Below are 21,747 nucleotides of genomic sequence, written 5' to 3' on the forward strand. Positions count from 1 at the left end.
AATGCTCTCAGGCTCAACAAATTTGTATTATTCGACAGTTAAAATTCTTTAGCTGCTGCTGAAGTAACATTTGTAATTTTTAACAAACTGTGACTGTTTTTCATCAAAATGATCTCAAACATATAAGTGTTTGATGGCTAAATAATTCTTCATCTTTTTGATTTGACCCAATGGGAATCTTTTAACTAATAAATAATATAAATGTCAGCATAACTTTCCAGAACCTTTAGTTTGGAAGTTCGTCTGAAATATTAACGGTTAATTTGTCATCAATTTCTGTTATTATGGTTAGGTCACTTTGGGTTATGGAAGGGAGCAAACTTACATTTAACAATTACACGAGTGGATGTTTTAAAATGTGTTTTCTGGGAAAATTAAAATCTATTTAAAGTGCAGCCCAAATGTAAAATTTATTAATGGACAAATTAACAGATTTTGTCTTAAATGCTTTAAATGTACAGTTAAAGGGTGTTTTAAGCACCAACAATCATTTATTTGATCAAATTCCCCAAAATGCAAGGAATCTGTCCCTCTGAATGATCAAATCCCTTGCATCCTTGGCTCTTAGAATAAAGCATGCATACACCTAAATATTTTTGATATATTACTAATAAAAAAAACAGGCAAATTGCAATATTTCTTATTGACAAACAAAGGAAATTTGTTGAAAAGGTCAGAGTTGCTTTTAAATGGTGGTTTTTCAAATACACCATTAAAGTGCCAGAAATCTTTTCATAATAAAATTTGAATTATATCAAACCAATACCATCTAAAATGGTTGTTACTGGGATTGTCCACAATCCCAGTAACAACAACCTGGTGTCCCGTCTGTGAACCAGACATGGGATTGAAGGAAACCCCAGAAGTCAGCACCCTTAAACCGCTCAGTCAGGTCACGTGATGTTTGCTGGAATCCTTCACAACAACAACATCAGCATCAGCAACAACAAATGGATTTACTAGAATCTGCTTATCGGACGTTCTTAGCTGCCTCCTGGACAAAAACACAATTTTGGATTAACTGATCTCTCCTTTGAGCTCCTGTTATGATTAAATAATGATGCCTGTGATTTCTGTGTAATAAAATGTAGCTTTGTATTTAGCCCCCATTTACTAAATTGTTAAATTCTAAGAGAGTGAATACCTTGAAGATTGTGATTGGATACTAGCCCTCACGTCATACTTTAAAAAACTTACGTTCATCACCCTGGGGACCATTTTCTGCCACGCCCGAAAAATGCTATAAAAAGATTATATATCCATATTTTTTTCCACTTTAAATTAGCCAGTCTTTTAAAACTACTTCTCCCTGAAATATTCATGTAAAGTTTTAATTATATTTCGGGGGTTTTAACCCTTTTAATCGCAGTTTAATTACATGAGCGCACCGTTTTTTTTAGCCCCCCAAAACAAAACGAAATATAAAAAAAAAACAACATTTGAAGTAATATTTGATTGTTATTATAATTAGGCCTTTAGATGGACTAAAGATTAGCACCAACCTTCATTTCGATCGACTTTTATTTTTTTTTGCAGGAGCAGAAAATGGTCTCCAGGCGGCCAATGTTGCTCCTCTAAGCCGAAAGAAGTGTCTTTCCCCGGCATAAGTCGCGACGATCACCGGGGCATGTTGCGTCGGACCCCTTTTTCCAACACACACGTCCGGTACCACATCACAACAAATACGTCATTTCCTGTTGATTAAAAAAAAAAGCACCCTCAAACGGTCCTAGGGGCCGAAAATGGTCCCGCCCGATCAGCGGGCGAAGCCGCTGCTGCACGCCGGAAATGAGGCTTCGTTTCCCGCAGGTCTCTTTAAGCAGCCCGCTGTTTTCCAGCCCGGGGTCAAATGTGGAGCAAGGGCGCCACCCGGTGGACAAATAAAAAAATTACAACTCTAAGGCCACTACTGCAAACGGAAACGGAAGCATTACCTATCACGATCGATTTGACCGTAATTTTTTTGCCGTGAAAAATAGCGTTTATAATGGGTTTCAATGGGGCACAAAACGGTCCCTAGGGTGTCAAGTGTGAGTATTTTTGCTGCTAAGCCGTGTTAGGCTGATGTAAGAAAATCAGACTGAAATTTTGAATTTTTTACAAAAACGAAACCGGGTGGCAAGTTTGGCTATATTACACCCAACACAGCGGAAATGGCTTTCATACGAATGGAAAAAGTGGCACAAAAAGAGCCCAGTATGACGTGAGGGCTAGGAAATGCTTAGCTTTTTTTTTTTTTCTGTTTCTTTTAGTAAAGCGCCTGTTTGGCAGCTGAGCTGGAAACAGTTCAGAGGGATGACACCTGATTGGTGGAGATAACGCTTGGCTTTAACACCACTGCCTGTCGCTAGGTGACATTTGAACCTGGAATGAAATAAGCCTAAGCCGGTTCAGCTAAAAGATTCCTAACAGTTCTCTGGACTTCCTGTAGTTCTATTAACAGAGGGTGAAGCTTCATTAAAGGTATGATCGTTAACTGTTGAGTGATGTAATTTTTCATGGCAGTGTTTTTTCTGTAAAATTGTAGTCAACTTCATGACAGAGAAATCCAGCATTTGGTCATCTATTTGGTTTGGAGGAGTGAAAGTGAGCCGTTCAAATCACTGTACCAGCTATCAAGCATGGTGGTGGTAGCATCATGCTCTGGGGTTTTTGTGCTTCCAGTGGTTGTGGTGTAAAATAGCTAGAACAATTACAGAGGACTACCACCAAACTCTTTAACTTCAAATCAACAGTTACAGTTTAGTTTAGACCCAGGTGATCCAGCAGCTAAATAATCCAAAACACACATCAAACTGGTTTTGAAATGGACAAAGCAGGCTAACGTTACGCCTTACTAAAGCCCTGACATTGCCCCTACTTTATTGAGTATGCTTTAAAGCCAGGTATGTGTCAGAAAACCAAGCTATTTTTAAATGAACTCTACTAATTTTTACAAGAAGAGTGGTCAAAAACTCAGTGAGAATTATGCCATAAGCTTTTTGAGAACTACCAAAAGCATCTAGTGAAGGTGCAACTTGCTAAAGGAGATTTAGACAAATCAAACATCCCTAGCCAGAAGTGACTGAGACCAGTGGCTGTGGAGTGCTAAGCTATTTGCTAATGTTAACAAGGTTGGTTAGCACGCTGCATCCATAAGGTATAAGGGCACAACACATGGGCACACATTCCTGCCAGCTGAACACCGTGGCCATCCGAGAGGTTTTCCCTTTATGACACTCGGCATATTTATTTTGATGGTTTTCCTTCCATCGCTCATTTGCAGTCTAAGATGAGCAGGCAGACATTTAGGTCACATTTGGAGAGCAGACACAGACAGCTGGACTTGTCTCGGGCCTTTTGAAAAACAACACTCAGCTGTGCTGGTTATCACTTGGATTTAACTTCAAAAATTGCAGAAACTCCAAAAGACGCCAAGTCTGAGAAACTGTAACATGTTGTCAGAACACTGTCAGAAGATTTCATCAGGGTCAAGCTGTTAACCGGGCCCACTGGAACTGAGTGGAAAACTCAGACAGGTCAAAACTCACGATGTGTTGAGTGGAACTTTTTTTCTTTAGAAGCTCACTAATTCAGTTTACTGTGTTCTAGAGGCCACACTGTTCTGTACTGCTTAAGCTGTTTATTTATAAAGATGTTCATTACAAAGCTTTTCTCAAAGGACTCCTGACTGTCATAAAAACTTGTTTCCACACCTTCAGGCAGGACACTGTCTCACTTTTGTCCCAGTTAAAGAACCAGTCACTGGGACGTCTTTGTCCCATTTTCCAACTCAGACCTCAGCCTTGAATCGCTGTCTGTGTACGTCATCACTGCAAACATAAGGTGTATAAGTGGTTGAAAAACAATGGTGTGCTTGGTTTCAATCTAACTTTTTCCTTTCATGAGTTATTTAAAAGTTTATCTTTGTGCACATGTCGAACAGGTTAACACGTGAGGAGTGGATCGAAATTGTGTTGATATCTGGTGAACACAGTAACCATCATTGCAGCAGATTTCAATGCAAGACACCCTACGAGACCACCCATCTCCTGTGCTACAGTTAGCAAACTGCTTGCTAAGTTTCATGAAACTGGTTCAGTGTTGGATTTGCCAAAATGTGGACGCAAGAAAACTGTCACTAATGAAGAAACATCAGTGGCTGTCCTAGCTTCATTCAGCAAGAGCCCACAGCGTAGCACTCGCCGCATGTCACTGGAGAGTGGCATTAGTCAAACATCCCTTCGGCGGATATTAGCTACTCACAAATGGCACCCTTACAAACTCCAGCTACTGCAGCATCTCAACGAGGATGACCGAGATCGGTGCACAGAATTTGCAGAATGGGCAAAACAAAAATTGGAACAGGACCAGTGTTGGTCAAGTTACTTGAAAAAAGTAATCAGTAACTAATTACTGATTACTTCCCCAAAAGAGTAATCCCGTTACTTTACTGATTACTTATTTTCAAAAGTAATTAATTACTTAGTTACTTAGTTACTTTTTTAAAACACGATTTACAACCTGAAGAGGTGATAAAGCGATAGATCTTTCAGTCCAATTCTACTTTTTCTGCATAAATCATCATACAAAATGTAATCAAATGGAAAAGTCTCTTTTTAAAACTTGTTTTATTAGTTTTAATCTTTTAACTTTATGCATCAAGCAAAAATTTAATTATATGCAACATTCTCTGACTTGAATAAATTAGTTTAACATTTAAACCTATTTTCTGCACATTCCAGCATATAAAATACAATATTTTTTGTGTTTACACTCACTCTTTCAAATAGATGCAAGTAAAACACAGCAGAAAATAAATAAAGACTCAGCGGTCCTGTTGCTCTATTTTCACCTGTAAAGCAGGACTGCGGTAGGCGGAGGTTTACCCTGATGCAGGTGTGCCGCGGTCAGTTGAAGAATCCGCGAGTTTCTCTGTGAGTTTCCCATTATGTCGTTGCGCACTCGGTGCTTGCTCGGAAGTTTAGGGGTTTTTTCGCTGTAAAAAGAAGTTTTCTTCCCACGCACGATGCACGCTAATGTTTTTGTCACTTTTTATGGTATCAAACTCAAAGTAAGGTCAGTACTTCCACGCTTTAAACGCTGCACGCTCATACTCTCTCCCGCACTCGATATGTGATCCATTGTTGATCTGCACACAGCTGTTGTCACTAACGGCGCACTCGCTTACGTCACTGTCGTGAGACATTCTCGCAAAATATCACGGTTTTAGTAACGCAGTAACGCAGCGTTCCTATGGGAAAGTAACTGTAATCTAATTACCGTTTTTGCAATAGTAATCCCTTATTTTACTCGTTACTTGAAAAAAGTAATCAGATTACAGTAACGCGTTACAAGTAACGCGTTACTGCCCATCTCTGAACAGGACCCTCAGTTCACGCAGAAGATTTTGTTCAGTGATAAGGCAAACTTTTATGTGAATGGTGAAGTTAACAAACAAAACCACCGCTATTGGTCTGACACTAACCCACATTGGGTGGATCCCTCCACGACTGTTGGAACAACAAAAGTGATGGTTTGGTGTGGTATATGGGGTACAACGATAGTGGGTCCATTCTTCATCAATGGAAACCTCAAGGCCACTGGATATTTGAAATTGCTACATGATGATGTGTTTCCCTCTTTATGCACTGAAGCTGGCACGTTCCCTGAGTTTTTCCAGCAAGATGGTGCACCACCACATTAAGGGTGCCAGGTCCGAGCATTCCTAGATGAACAGTTTCCTGGAAAGTGGATTGGTCGTCGTGGGCCAGTTAAATGGCCCCTAAGGTCTCCTGATCTGACCTCCTTAGACTTATATCTTTGGGTTCATCTGAAGGCAATTGTCTATGGTGTGAAGATACGAGATGTGCAGCACCTGAAACTACGGATACTGGATGCCTGTGCTGGCATTTCTCCTGCGGTGTTGCTATCAGTGTGTGAAGAGTGGGAGAAGAGGGTTACATTGACAATCCAACACAATGGGCAGCACAATGAACACATTTTATGAGTGGTCAGAAACTTGGAAATAACTCATGAAAGAGTAAAGTTACATTGAAACCAAGCACACCATTGTTTTTCTTGTGACATTACCAATAAGTTTGATGTGTCACATGGCCCTCTTCCTATTGAAAAAACAAAGGCTGTATCCAAGATGGCCGACTTCTAAATAGCCACCATGGTCACCACCCATCTTGAGGAGTTTGCCCCCTCACATATACTAATGTGCCACAAACAGGACTTTAATATCACCAACCATTCCCATGTTATTACGGTGTATCCATATAAATGGCCCACCCTGTACATTACACAGAAAATGAAATATTTCAGTATTTTCTAAGATCATTCAGTTCAGTTCAATTTATATAGCGCCAAATCCCATCAGCAGTTGCCCCGAGGCAGTTTATATTGTAAGGTAAAGATCCTACACTAATACAGAGAAAACCACAAACCAGCCTATTCTGCATCAACTATCCCACATTCAGTCATCTTTCTTCCCCATTCTGATCCTCAGTTTGAAGTTCAGCAGGCTGTCATGACCATCTCTTCTTGCATAAAAGCTTTGAGTTGCTGACCCATGATCAGCTGACTATACAGTGGGGCAAAAAAGTATTTAGTCAGCCACCGATTGTGCAAGTTCCCCCACTTAAAATGATGACAGAGGTCAGTAATTTGCACCAGAGGTAAACTTCAACTGTGAGAGACAGAATGTGGAAAAAAAAAAAAATCCATGAATCCACATGGTAGGATTTGTAAAGAATTTATTCGTAAATCAGGGTGGAAAATAAGTATTTGGTCAATAACAAAAATACAACTCAATACTTTGTAACATAACCTTTGTTGGCAATAACAGAGGTCAAACGTTTACTATAGGTCTTTACCAGGTTTGCACACACAGTAGCTGGTATTTTGGCCCATTCCTCCATGCAGATCTTCTCGAGAGCAGTGATGTTTTGGGGCTGTCGCCGAGCAACACGGACTTTCAACTCCCGCCACAGATTTTCTATGGGGTTGAGGTCTGGAGACTGGCTAGGCCACTCCAGGACTTTCAAATGCTTCTTACGGAGCCACTCCTTTGTTGCCCGGGTGGTGTGTTTTGGATCATTGTCATGTTGGAAGACCCAGCCTCGTTTCATCTTCAAAGTTCTCACTGATGGAAGGAGGTTTTGGCTCAAAATCTCACGATACATGGCCCCATTCATTCTGTCCTTAACACGGATCAGTCGTCCTGTCCCCTTGGCAGAAAAACAGCCCCATAGCATGATGTTTCCACCCCCATGCTTCACAGTAGGTATGGTGTTCTTGGGATGCAACTCAGTATTCTTCTTCCTCCAAACACGACGAGTTGAGTTTATACCAAAAAGTTCTACTTTGGTTTCATCTGACCACATGACATTCTCCCAATCCTCTGCTGTATCATCCATGTGCTCTCTGGCAAACTTCAGACGGGCCTGGACATGCACTGGCTTCAGCAGCGGAACACGTCTGGCACTGCGGGATTTGATTCCCTGCCGTTGTAGTGTGTTACTGATGGTGACCTTTGTTACTTTGGTCCCAGCTCTCTGCAGGTCATTCACCAGGTCCCCCCGTGTGGTTCTGGGATCTTTGCTCACCGTTCTCATGATCATTTTGACCCCACGGGATGAGATCTTGCGTGGAGCCCCAGATCGAGGGAGATTATCAGTGGTCTTGTATGTCTTCCATTTTCTGATGATTGCTCCCACAGTTTATTTTTTCACACCAAGCTGCTTGCCTATTGTAGATTCACTCTTCCCAGTCTGGTGCAGGTCTAAAATACTTTTCCTGGTGTCCTTCGAAAGCTCTTTGGTCTTGGCCATGGCGGAGTTTGGAGTCTGACTGTTTGAGGCTGTGGACAGGTGTCTTTTATACAGATGATGAGTTCAAACAGGTGCCATTCATACAGGTAACGAGTGGGGGACAGAAAAGCTTCTTACAGAAGACGTTACAGGTCTGTGAGAGCCAGAGATTTTCCTTGTTTGAGGTGACCAAATACTTATTTTCCACCCTGATTTACGAATAAATTCTTTACAAATCCTACCATGTGAATTCATGGATTTTTTTTTCACATTCTGTCTCTCACAGTTGAAGTGTACCTCTGGTGCAAATTACTGACCTCTGTCATCATTTTAAGTGGGGGAACTTGCACAATCGGTGGCTGACTAAATACCTTTTTGCCCCACTGTACCTAGACTTGACTTTACTGGTGCTACATTCTCTAGAAAAACTGTAACAACATCCTGCCAGTGCAAGAGAAAGCCCTCAACACAAAAGCTTCTTACAGAAGACGTTACAGGTCTGTGAGAGCCAGAGATTTTCCTTGTATAAATATGTGCAAAACATATTTATATTCATTTGGTCAGGAGTACCGTTTTTAAGGGCTCATCAAAGTAAGTACAATTCATCTTGAGACGGGCATGTAGTGGTTGTCAAAGACAGGCTGAGTGGCTATGGGTTGGATATTTCTCATGTAACGGAAATCTAAAAACATAATAGAATATAAATTCAGATTAAATCTTTATCTAATGATGAATGGGAGGAAAAAGACTGCTTCTCCTAATAAACCAGATTTTCTACACAAAATTCAGATTTAGGGTGAAAATCAGAGCAAAGCAGCGTCTTCGTGTACAGCGCGCATTTGTTAAAAGATCTTCTATCAGCAGGAGTAAAAATAAAACTCTTCCTGCTGAGATCCAGCAGGAGATTTGTTCACAGTTAAGATGTTAGATGGAGGAATGATCAACTGCCGGGTGCTGACATTTTTCCTTTAAAAATTGATTTTATAACTGCAGCAGAGTGTCCCTTGATGAAACTCTCTGCCAAATCACCCGTTTTTGTTTTTACAGCAGTTTGGATCTTTTATGTTTTTTTTTACTTTGGCAGCCTTTGAGAATGAAACTCCTTGTACTGATGAAGAGCTCTGCTTGGACTAAAGATGTTTACAGATGCAGAAATGTGTCTCCTTTTTTTGAAAGTGCCACAGGGATATTTTACAGGATTGTGATTGGATTTAGAGAATAAAAACATCAAAACGCTTCATAGTACACACCACTAGTCAAAGCTCTTTAGACCTTTTAGATCTAATATTAATACAAACACAATCTCATTCAGTCCTTTTCAGTCCAAACACATAATCCAGTCCTGCTCAAAAAAAACATTACTGCTGAAGAGAAAATCTGGTCTTCAAAATAATAACAAAAAAAAATGAAAATGTTTGTTGTGGAGAGCTGTGGCAGATGAGAATGTACAGTACATGCTGATCTGGATGTTTTCCATCTTAAATTAATATCCTCACGTTATTTTTTCTCCTCCTTTGTTGAAAATCAGCCTCCTTCTGAAAATAACAGGAAAAGCATTCTCTGTGTTTCATGTGTTGAAAAATAAGTAATTTGTTTTAGGATTTCCTGTTTATATTCAAATGGACACATCTACTACTGTTTAGAGCTTTTAATAAAATAATGCCTCATTATACATTTTTCTTGCATCACCATCATAAGGCCAGGTTTGGTTCTTCATACAAGACATTTATCTTCATATCTGTTTGATCATCTGTTTGGAGTGCTGGTGCACAGCTTCGACGAAGGCACCTATGTTCTCCGGCTTCATGTCGGGGTAAACGCCGTGGCCGAGGTTGGCGATGTAGCCCCTTGTGCCGAAACCCTCCAACATCTTCTTCACGATGTCTGAAATGCGCTCCTGAAGAGAAAGAGAGCAGGTTCACGTCAGTCACCGTCACAAAGAAACGATCCAACATAACGCTCTTTCGGCAAAACGCATTCTCACGCAGTAAAACTGATTTTAACTAGGACGCTCAACGGCAACAGCAGGTGGCCGAAGTTAAATGCAGACATCATCTCCTACAATGAAGGCAAAACTGTTTGTGCTCGCCATCAGCGACACAACGTGACACATACGCCAGATCACAGTGCACAGGTGAGCTGAAGGGTGAAGCCGTGTGAGAGGCAGAGTGTGTGAGAGAGGTGGTGCAGTGTCATTTTAGATGAAATTAGCGCAAATGTGAGGGAACATGCTCACTGAATGATAATGAGGGAATCAGGACAAGGAGTGCAAGCTAATCTCAGCAGATTGTCTGTGGCCACCACAATCAAGAGAAAGACGTTTCAGGTCATCGCTTTGCCAGGAGACTGGAGAGCTTTTCTTCCAGCGATCATATCCTATAAGTTCATTTAGAGAACATCTGTGTTTATAGACTTGTTCTTTTTTTAATATTAGGATATCTGACAGAGTCAATGTGTAGTCAAACGTCTCTACAATGACAGAAATGGGACTTTGGCTGGTCTGACCCACTCAAGCTCAAAGTGGGCTCTATGTGGCCAACAATACAAAGTTTGAGCCTCCTTATTTACAGTTTAGAGGGGAAAAAAACAGAAGATGACCATTTAAATGTTTGGCAGGTGTAACGATACAGGGTGCAGGAGTCTGGACTTTTCAGGGTTGCAATTAATTTGGCTTTTTTTCAGTTTGTTCAAACAAACATTAAAAAATTAGCAGCTATAATGTTGATACATTTGGAGTTTGTGCTTATTTAACAAAGTATAAATAAGTCAATTAAAATTTGTTCCTATGATTATCACCGCAGATTACAGGTTTGTGTTGTTATGATATATATATATATATATATATATATATATATATATATATATATATATATATATATATATATATATATATATATATATATATATATATATATATATATATATATATATATATATATATATATATATATATATATATATATATATATATATATATATATACACACACTCAACGATGATCTGCTAAATTAACAGGGATATTTCAAGCTGATTATTTTCTTTAATCACCACCGCAGATGGTGACTGATTATTAGAAAAGTCTTCATTGTGCTGTTTGGTGTCATCTTGTGCACCACACTGAGCAGAAAAATCAGATGTTTGCAGGGATGACAATAATCCAATTGCCAAAGCAGTCTGATGTTTCTGTGACCACAGCAGCTGACGTGGATAGCACCACAGCCAACAACCCGGGGATGTCAGTCTGGGGTCAGACTAAAGTTGTATCATTTAAAAAACACAAAAGATGGAAAACTTCAAAGACAAAATCTTTCCAGATTAGCAGGTTAAAGTCATTAACAGCAAATGGCAAAAATCAAAGGTCAAAATGCAGTTTTCTTAAATATGAAAACCTATGAAAGTCACTTTTATGAGAATTACCTAAGTATGAGTTTCAGATTTCTATGTGTCGGTTTAAAGCACAGTGAAATTGGAAGTTACCTTTGGAGCATACAGAGCACAGGGGTCCATGTTTCCTTGCAGGCTGACCTTCCCTCCTGTGCGTTCCCTGAATTCACAAACATACACATCAGAGGACACACGAGTTAATCCTTCAACCAGCGGTTTAAGCATTTGATGAATAGATCAGCCCAGCAACAAGAGAGAGGTCAGCAATGGCCAACATCACGCCCAACATCACTGCTATGACCGCCTACATTTGCTTCAAGTATTTGTAGATTCTGTGTGGGCTTTTCACTGTATGCTACTTCTCTATTCAGGCTCACATTCAAAAATGTTTGGCTGGTTTAAATCTTACAATTAAAACACAGAGTCTGGTGCTGCATGCAAAGACAAACCAGTGTGCGTTTTGTGTTACCGTGCGGATAGTGGGTCAATGGTCCAGTCCAGGCCAACCACTTCATAATTAGACTGAGACAGTTCCTCTAAGGCGTAGTGAGCATCCTTTGCAAATACAATCTAAATACACACACACACACACACACACACACACACACACACACAAAAAACAACAACAGATTTTCAAATCAACTTCTTCAGGAACCATTGTTGGTGAAATGCTGCCACCTGCAGGTAGATCCAACAGAACAGTGGTTCTCCTTACACTGCATGAATCCTTAATGATCCCTCCAGGGAGGCAACACAGTGCTAATAAGAATAGAGCCGAGTGCTGACACAAATATAGCAGCTACTAATGACCCAACAAACAAAACAATGAACATCATTTTTTTACTACTAGTTGTTTGAAGCTTAGCATCTGATATGCATGTCAGGTGACTCTCTTTGCAGTGCATTCATGCTGATGTGTAAGTGTAGAAGTCCACGTGTGTTACGCATGTGTGGATGGAGGAAATGTGTTTCTGATTATACACTGAGGGACAAATGTCTGTGTGTGAATCTGTTAGGTGTCCCTCTCACCATGGGGACATCCTGTCCTGCCTCCTTCAGTTTATCTTTGACGCGGCGAGCGATGTCTCGGAGGTAAGGCAGCGAGAACTCTTTAAACTCCGCAGGTCCCAGAATGCCGGCGTGGGACTCAAACACCTGCAGTGCCTGAAAAACACACAAGAATTGTGTGAATGGTGACAGTGACACTTTGAGAGTGACCCAAGACGTCACTGTTATAAACACTGGGATTTCACAGGTGTGGCGCCCAGCAGTGGGGTTAAAAAAAATAAAATAAAAAACAAAGGAAAAAGGAAATATAACACTTTAAAAGGGCTGTCTTTGTGTTAACATTTCACTTACAACTTCAAATCCCTTCAACTTGAGTATTTTTCTGCTGTATTATGTAGAATATATGAATTAAAATACCTGAAACCTGAAAGGCGACCGTGCTGACCACTTTTCTTTTTTAACTTGGAAACATTTTCTGTCTCAGCGTGTCTGACTGACATCCCTCCCACTCACAGCAGTGATGACAACACTTCAATTTACGTCACTGTTGCCAGTTAACTGACTTTGTTGCTACATTCATAGACTTGTCACACTTCTTCAGTACTTTCTCTTCTTTTGTAAGAAAGAAAGAAAAAAAAAAAAGCACTTCGTTCAAGCAAGCACACAGACCCGGAGCTCTGTCGCTGTCTCAGATTGGACACATTTGTTCAAGTCTGCATTACGCTGACACATACTGATTAATGAGACAGTTAAAAGATGGTGCTGTTACGTCAGTTCAGTCCGGTTTTATTCATGCAGCACCGGTTCTCAAGAAAAAAAAAAATCCCGTCAAGATATTTTAAGACAAAGATTGTGCAATATTAACCATCATATGATCTGCTATGACCAATACTTGTTGACAGTGGAGAGGAAGAACTCCCTTTTAACGGGAAGAAACCTCTTGCAGAACGAAGGCACCGGGGAGAGGCAGCCATCTGCTACGATCGATCGGCTAGGTGACGGGAAAGAGGAAATAAGGGAGCATGGGGAGAGAGGACCACACACCCACACCATTGTTTATGTTCTGTACAAATACTGAAAATTGCAGGATTGGGTAAACTTACTGGAATAATTTGTGCTGCCTCAGCTGTATTTTGCACTGACGTAGAGATTGTCAGCATTTATTTATGTCCTTGACTCAAACATATATGACTTACACTGACTCTGTCCTGTGAATTTTTTTTATTTATTACATCTTTTCTTTTTTTCAAGGGAAACTAAAATAAGCTAAAGATAAAAAGATTTATATATAGTGACATCATAATGGAGGAAGTCTGTTTAGACACAGAAAGCAAGGAAGTCTGACCTGAGCTCCAGCTGCCACTTGTCCTAGCAGATACTCCACGATCACATCTGTCAGCATCTTCAGCAGCATGTGGCTGGCTTCGGGGTGCTGATACAGCCAGCGCTTTGCCTTAGAGTGAGTGTTGGAGCCTCCACCTTCTATCATGTAGGACATGAGCGTCCACTGTGGATGAACAGAGAGCTGTTAGAATATGGAAGCATTATTTTCTATAAATGTTTAAACATGTGCGCGCCTAACCGGAGCCCCGCTGAATCCTATTAGTGGCACTTTGCCCTCAATTTTGTGTCGGGTCAGTGTGATGGCTCTGAAGACGTAGCCCAGTTCTTTGGCAGTGTCCACTTTGACCTGCAGCCGCTGCAGGTCCTCTGGCTCCTTCAGAGGCTCTGGAAATGTTGGACCTTTACCTGCAACCATCTGGACATCCATACCCATGGCCTGGAGGGAGGAAGAAGAAACAAAGACAAACCAAACAAGTTAATATATCTGCTTTCAGTCATGCAGTGTCCAGTCCATCACAGGCCTCATTTTATTTATGATGTGTTCACAACCAGCGTTGGTCAAGTTACTTGAAAAAAAGTAATCAGTAACTAATTACTGATTACTTCCCCAAAACAGTAATCCCGTTACTTTACTGATTACTTATTTTCAAAAGTAATTAATTACTTAGTTACTTTTAAAAACACGATTTACAACCTGAATAGGTGATAAAGCAATAGATCTGTCAACCCAATTCTACTTTTTCTGCATAATCCATCATACAAAATGTAATCAAATGGAAAAGTCTCTTTTTTTAACTTGTTTTATCAGTTTTAATCTTTTAACTTTATGCATCAAGCAAAAATTAAATTATATGCACCATTCTCTGGCTTGAAGAAATTAGTTTAACATTTAAACCTATTTTCTGCACATTCCAGCACATAAAATAAAATATTTTGTGTGTTTACACTCAGTCTTTCAAATAGATGCAAGTAAAAACACAGCAGAAAGTAAATAAAATCAAAGACTAGCAGTCCTGTTGCTCTATTTTCACCTGTAAAGCAGGAGTAGGGTAGGCGGAGGTGTGCTCTAGTGCAGGTGTGGCGCAGCAGTCAGTGGAAGAATCCGCGAGTTTCTCTGTGAATTTCCCATTACGTCGTTGCGCACTCGGAGCTTGTTTAGGGGGTTTTTTCGGAGTAAAAAGAAGTTTTCTTCCCACGCACAACGGATGCTAATGTTTTTGTCACTTTTTATGGAATCAAACTCAAAGTAAGGTCAGTACTTCCAAGCTTTAAATGCTGCATGCTCATCAGGGGCGGAGCGTGGGGGTGGCTTACTGGGCTTAAGCCCGGGTTGTTTTGTCAGAAGCCCGGAGTCTTTTGGAGTGTAATTTTTTCATAGTTAGATGCCTGGCTGACAACTGTATAAAACAAAAAGTACAGACAATATTCGAAGCACATAGTGCACACTGTGGGAATTTACGACTGTGCGTGAATCCCCCCTGATATTGGTATGATCCGAGCTCAGGCACTAAGCGACTGAGCGAAGGGGCGGGGCAGCTGCCGCCTGTGAGTGCGCTGTTGGAGAAACGGAGCCAGCCATACTAAGGAGAGCTTAAGTTTGACCAGATACCAAAGCAAACCATTCGTACCGTACAAATAATGTAAATATGACGGTGAATCACGAAAGATTGATATCAAACTGATCACTTGACCAATATTACGTTACTCACTCTTCAAGTGAATCAACAAATGGCGAAATGAAAAGCCGAACAAATGCTATTTTTTTTTTTTTTTTTTTTTTTTTTTTTAAATAGAGTCTTATCTTACGTGTGTTTATTTCATATTTTCAGTTCTTACCCTCCCCGACTAAATCGGTTTCAGTTATGTACTGAAATATAAGAATGGACATTAGAGGCTTCTTTCAAAGAAAAAACTCAGGTAAATGTTATTTTATATATTATGCTTTGTATGTTGTTCAGTATATTTCTATGCAAAACAAGAGGGATTTCAGTACACAGCAGGATATTCACATTTGTAACCAGATATTTACATACACTTTAGGGAGAAAACATAAAACATTTTTACTGTACAACATCAATTTAGAGTAAACTTTTGTTTTAGATAAATATTGAAATATCTTTTGAATTAGTTAAATGTCAGAATAAAGAGAGACAGAGCTGTCTATTTTTATCACTTTGATCAAATTTAGGAGTACATATACACTAAGTTTGTTAATTAATAAGAAACTGCAGACGATTCCATTCTGAGCTGAAGAAGCTTCTGATAGGTTCATAGAGTCCATGTGAGTAAATTGGTGGCACAGCTGTGGATGCATATAAAGGCAAAACACAGAGCCTGTTTCTTTGACATGGGAAAATCAAGAGATGTCAACCAAAACACCAGGAAAAGAACTATGGAGCTCCATAAGTGTGGCTCAGTTTGAATACAATTTGGTGCCATTTGCAATTAAGAAATACAGATAGTTTCTCTCTTTACTCTTAAAGTTAACAAATATGTTTTTTATATTTATCAATCTAAAAAAATAAACATTTAGTCTGATTTGATGTTACAATTAAAAAAGTGTTTGTGTTTTGATCTGAAGTAGGGCTGAACGATATATCGCATTTGCGATAATATCGCGACATGATCAAGTGCAATTTTCTAACCGCAAAGGCTGCGATTATACTCTGGACATGTCCAAATTCATGGGCTGCATCCTCCTGAGGCCGCATTTGTAGACCGATTACGTCACAGCGACGCGCCGAAGGCTGTCCAAATTACTACCATATCCCAGAATTCATAGCGCGGCCCAGCCAAACTCCAGTTTCCAACAATGGCGGCCGCTACTAAGTTTTAAAATTACTCATACTAATCTTTCTGGGTCACAAAATAAACTTTTAACATATTTTCAGGCGAGAAAGTAGTTGTGTAAACATCAAATATCTGCTCGGTTTATCAAGATATCCCATATTTGCAAAAGTACTTCGACGTTTTCAGAGGCATCTGCTACCCACCAGCTCGACAGCTAGCCGGGAGCTCGAGGGTTACTGATGTGGCCGAGAACGGCACAACTCCCGGCACATCATTTTCAGATCACCGCGGAGTTTCGCTGCTCGGGTTAAACGTAATATATAAGTCACTTAGACAACCTAAAAATGTTATTGTTGGGCTTTTTTCAGTGTTTTGTTTGTTCGTGAGTAAATCGGTTTGGCTGAGATTAAAGTTATTAGATTAGATAAAATAAAACTTTATTAATCCCCCGGGTGGGTTCCTCCTTGGTTTTCACACAGCTGACTAAACGTCAAACAGAAAACTTATTAAACAGAAGTATGAGACAGTCGAGAATTTATGCCAGTGTCTGGTTATATTTTAGATAGCAAGAAGCAGACGGCCGAGTTTATTAAACTCCACCGAGACAGCGGTGACGCTAATCAGAACTAGACCGTCCAATTTCACGCCTTTAAATTTTAAAGGCGTGTTTGTGTGTGTGTTTATACAATTGCTATTATGTTTGCACTTTATGTGTAATGTTACTGACTGCAGAGATCAGTAAGATGTGTGTATTTTTTATTTATTAGTTTTATTTATTTAATATTATTTTTTAATTGAATGACTGTCTAGTAGTTCACAGATGTCGAAAAACTGAGTGTGGTAAAGCCACTGATTTTTTTTTATGTATATTTCTGCAATCTGCACATTGTACTGACTTTCATTTTAATGTTTACACCAGGGTTCCTTGTCAGCACTTTATGCTCAGATGTTTGTAAGCTAAAAATAAACTATTGTGTATGTTCAAATATACTGTTGTGATTGAAGAAGTTAAATAAAAATGTCAGTCATCAATTCATGCATCACCTCATGTCATCATAACAGAGGTCTGTCTTCCAGGAAAGAACAGTTTAAAATTAATGTAATATAGTATTGGCCATACTATATGATGTATTGCTTGTCTTTGTTTAATAATACAGAAGACAAAGACCTTAAAAAATAATCGCATATCGCATCGCAATCGCAATATTGGGGCAAAAAAAAAAAAAAAAAAAAAAAAAAAAAAAAAAAAAAAAAAAAAAAAATCGCAATTAGATTATTTTCCATAATCGTTCAGCCCTAATCTGAAGAGTACATAAATATGTGGTTTCAACTGTATATTTGATGATTATCAGCACAAAGAGGGAGAGAGAGGAACAGAGAGGGAGATGGAGAATGAGGACAGAACAGAGATGGAACAAGAGCAGGTGAGACACACATGTCAGTCAAATGGTTGTTTACCAAAAGTATCACCGTATCATAGGTCCTCATGTATCTCGTACCTAGTGTTTCTTTTTAGGTTTGCTATTTTTCAAATTCTATATTTATTAAGTTATGCAGGCTTGTTTGCACAACAAGGCTAAATAATTATATAAACTTTTCTCAATCTAAATAGTGTACTTTGGTAGAATTAAAAAAACAAGTGTAGTGCAGGTCTATGATGATTTTTAGTGCTACTATCATCTAGTTCTGATTCTGGTTCTGTCTTGGTTAAGTCCTCGGTAGTCCTGATTTTGAACTGTTGTAGTCCTGTTTTAATTCCGGATCAGTTCTGGGTCTGGTTGAATCAGGGTTTAGTCCTCGTGTCTTGATACAGCCCCGACTTTGTTCTGCCTTGCTGCTTAATAAAAAAACTAGTTTAAGGTGTCCTGCACATGTGATATATATATTTCCCTATATGAAGTCATTCTTTTTTGAACAAAACTCAAAACAGAGCCTATTAATCTTTCAGTCATTTCTAACCCCCCCCAAAAAAAAAAAAAAAAAAAAATCCCACATGCTTACTACCCTTTAGGGCTAAGCCCCGGGTGTTTCAAATGTCTGGCTCCGCCTCTGATGCTCATACTCTCTCCCGCACTCGATATATGATCCATTGTTGATCTGCAGACAGCTGTTGTCACACGTTGCACTCGCTTACGTCACTGTCATGAGACATTCTTGCAAAAAAAAAAAAAAAAAAAAAAAAAAAAAAAAAAAAATCACGGTTTTGGTAACGCAGTAACGCAGCGTTCCTACGGGAAAGTAACGGTAATCCAATTACCGTTTTTGCAATAGTAATCCCTTACTTTACTCGTTACTTGAAAAAAGTAATCAGATTACAGTAACGCATTACTGCCCATCTCTGTTCACAACATAAGCCATCCAAAGGCTCTTTATATTGTAAGACATATTAAAGAGGGTAACCCAACTATCAACTGATGTTCTAAGAAAAAAAATAATAGCAAGCGTGGGGAGGAAGAACTCCCAGCTAACAGGAAGAAGGCTTTGAGTATAAAGGAAGGATCAGGGAGGGTCACAGCTGTACAGAGAATGAGTGGAAAACAGATTCAGGACACCTGAATAGATGAAAAATATATCTTGTTATTTAATTAATTAATAGTGTCATCAAAAGAGTTATTTTGTCAAAAACATTTTGAGACACTGCGTCCACTGTGGAGGAACACAGTTTCTCTATTTCTTCCACAGAATGTCTTTTGTACAGTCACCCTCCCCTCACCCCCAACCAGTCTGAGCCTGGTTCTGCTGGAAGTTTTGTTCTGTTAAAAAGGGAGTTTTTCTTTCCCACTGTCGCCAAGTGCTGGTCATAGGGGGGTAATCTGATTGTTGGGGGTTTTGAACCAAACTGAAAAATTAATACTTAATACTTGACTAATGGTAATTTGTTAAATTAACAATTAAAACATGTGGACATCACATACATGTATTACATCAATACATAGCCATTTGTTACCACACATGAAAATTCTTCTCATTCCTGAAGACATAGCAGACACTGGTTGTACTGTATGTCAGAGGTTATTTAAATATTAATAAACGTCAAAACCCTAAACACACTTTCTACTCACAAAATGTATATTTTTCTGATTACAGAAAACCTCTTTTACTGTACATCTGGCAAAAATATAGCAAAAGACTAGCTGTAAACATTTTATACATGCTAGCAATTGAGCCTGGTCTGAACAGACTTACCTGTGGGACAACTAGGATATCAGAGAAGATTATGGCAGCATCAAAGGGAAAACGTCTCAGAGGCTGGAGGGGGGGGGGGGGGGAGAAAAAAAAATTGGGATAAGTTATTCTTGTTGGTACCCTGTGGGTGGTGTAACAACCACTCCATCATCTCACACCACATAATGGTGTTGCTGACTTGATGTTAACACTGTGAAATTAGATTTTTTTTTCTCCCCCCTGTGAATCCAGGTCTGTACCTGCAGAGTGAGCTCACAGCAAGCCTCTGGTGACTGACATGTCTCAAAAAAGTCCTTCCCTGCTCTGGACTCACGGAACTCTGCAGATTAGAGTAAAAAAAAAAAAACAAACAAAAAAAAAAAAACACTACAGATCAGCATTAAGACTCAATAACAGGGAGTTAGTGGTTATCAGGGATGTGAATCTCATGCTTATGGTCATGCAGAAAGTGAAATACTACAATATGAAACCTGAAAACATGATCACGAATATTAAGGGTAATCAGTGTAGCACATTTGATAGTACAGTGCTACTATTCATGTCAGAAACAAGAGACGAAAGAACTGATCTGAAGCCTGTACCTGGTAGATATCTGCCAGCCTGTCTCATACACCAGACTGGGACATGTTCGATTTCCTCTCCTCGTGCCGCTCTCAGGAATGTGTCGTTCTTTAGCTGAGGAAAGTCTTTGGGGCTGGGTAGAAAGCACTTCATGTTAGAATCGAAAAATCGAAAAATAAAAATAATACAAATTTAGACAGAATTTTAAGATATTTGTGGCATGGCCAAAGCACACTGGCAATTTCAATTTATATTACATAGTTGAGGGAATGGAGCTTAGCTGATCGTGTCATAACCTCTTTACAATACAGCCGCAAACTTGAGTTATCTAAAAATAAAGGCCCACCCTTCCCTTTCCCCTGCAATCACTCTGGGCATCCAGCTGAAGGGCATTCACCAAAAGAGTGAGTCTGGGAGATAACCGTCCTCTGCTCTCTTATCTTCTCCCAGCAGGAGAAATGACAGTTAAATACAGGAGTGCTTAGGATGGATCAGTAATGTATCACAACCTTAATCTAATTCAGACTCTGACATGAAACTGTTAGACGGACCACAAAAACATTTCACAGATAGCCAATTATGTTTAGCTTGCTACACTTAACTTTAAAAGATGCAAGTCTGCTGTTAGACTCTTAAGAATTAAACGTGTGGGTTATAAAAACACACTATCAGAGTTTGTCATGGATTCTGTATGGGATCATTTAGATGCTTCAGCTTCCACACTATATGTAAAAATGTCAGAATAAAAAAACTATTCCCATTAGAGTGACAGAACCGTAGGAGTTTTTTTTGTGTTCAGCTGACACTATCACTCACTTTTAGTAAACTGACTTAAAGTAAAATGACCTGGATAAACTTTCTTTTTATTTTTTAACAGCCCTCTGTATCTTTAGCACCATTATTACATCCATACAATATTGATTGTAAATAAGGTTAGCACGTTGTTAAAGCAGGCCATACAAAAGGCGTCATACGTTTTGTAATGACGCCTGGCTTTCTCGGAGTTGAAGCTAGTTAAATAGAACAAACCAAAAGATTAATAAGACTTTTACATTATTAGCTCTGCCGAATTTATCAGACGATCCACAGAATTTGCTTAAAGCACTAATTCATGTTGCAAAATAAGTTCATCTCTAAATATGAACAAGAGATTATTAGACTGCTGGATTTCTGAATGAGTTTTTTTTGTTTTTTTGTAAGAGGAAGCGACTTCGCTCTGGCATTGGATTACGTAGCTTTAAGGAATGAGGCCTGTGTTTCTATAACTGACCCATAATAGGAAGAAATGTTTCATAACAATGACAACGGGGGGTTTCATAAGGTCACTTTTTAGACGGCTAAACAGCCAAAATGCTAACCTTAAATGTAACAATGTAACAAGCGGCAGTTTGTTTCGAGAAACAAAGAAGGAAGTACTCACAGGATTAGATTTTCTTGCTTGCTCATGTTGGCGGTGCTGAGGATGGGACAGCCTTTCAGAAACTCCTCTGTCTCTCTGCGGGGATGTCAGTTGTAACCTGCTGCTCCTCAACTGTCATTTAAACCCCGCTCGCATGGACACAATCAGCTGCTACAGCGCTGTGGGCGCGGCCATCTTGAAAAACCACGTGACCATAGCAGGAAACGAGATGACGCTTCAAAATAATAGTCTTTTTCCATATTTAGTCGTTATCTACAT

The 21,747-nt window shown here is 39.4% G+C and overlaps 1 protein-coding gene across 1 annotated transcript; it reads right to left on the reverse strand.

The window, feature by feature from the left end:
* Nucleotides 1-9,429: 9,429 nt before the first annotated feature.
* Nucleotides 9,430-21,671, reverse strand: urod (uroporphyrinogen decarboxylase). Its single transcript, XM_085439077.1, has 10 exons — nucleotides 21,490-21,671; nucleotides 20,090-20,202; nucleotides 19,748-19,827; nucleotides 19,509-19,571; nucleotides 13,771-13,968; nucleotides 13,534-13,695; nucleotides 12,210-12,344; nucleotides 11,650-11,750; nucleotides 11,274-11,340; nucleotides 9,430-9,693 (listed from the first exon to the last, which is right to left on the reverse strand). Exons 1-10 carry the CDS (start codon nucleotides 21,513-21,515, stop codon nucleotides 9,529-9,531), a joined length of 1,110 nt encoding a protein of 369 aa, XP_085295203.1. The 5' UTR covers nucleotides 21,516-21,671; the 3' UTR covers nucleotides 9,430-9,528.
* Between the last annotated feature and the right edge of the window lie 76 nt (nucleotides 21,672-21,747).

The sequence above is a fragment of the Copadichromis virginalis genome, linkage group LG18 (genome assembly GCF_057382275.1).
Source record: "Copadichromis virginalis isolate Kocher_CV1m ecotype Utaka linkage group LG18, C_Virginalis_male_GT1.1, whole genome shotgun sequence".
NCBI classification, from domain to species: Eukaryota; Metazoa; Chordata; class Actinopteri; order Cichliformes; family Cichlidae; genus Copadichromis; species Copadichromis virginalis.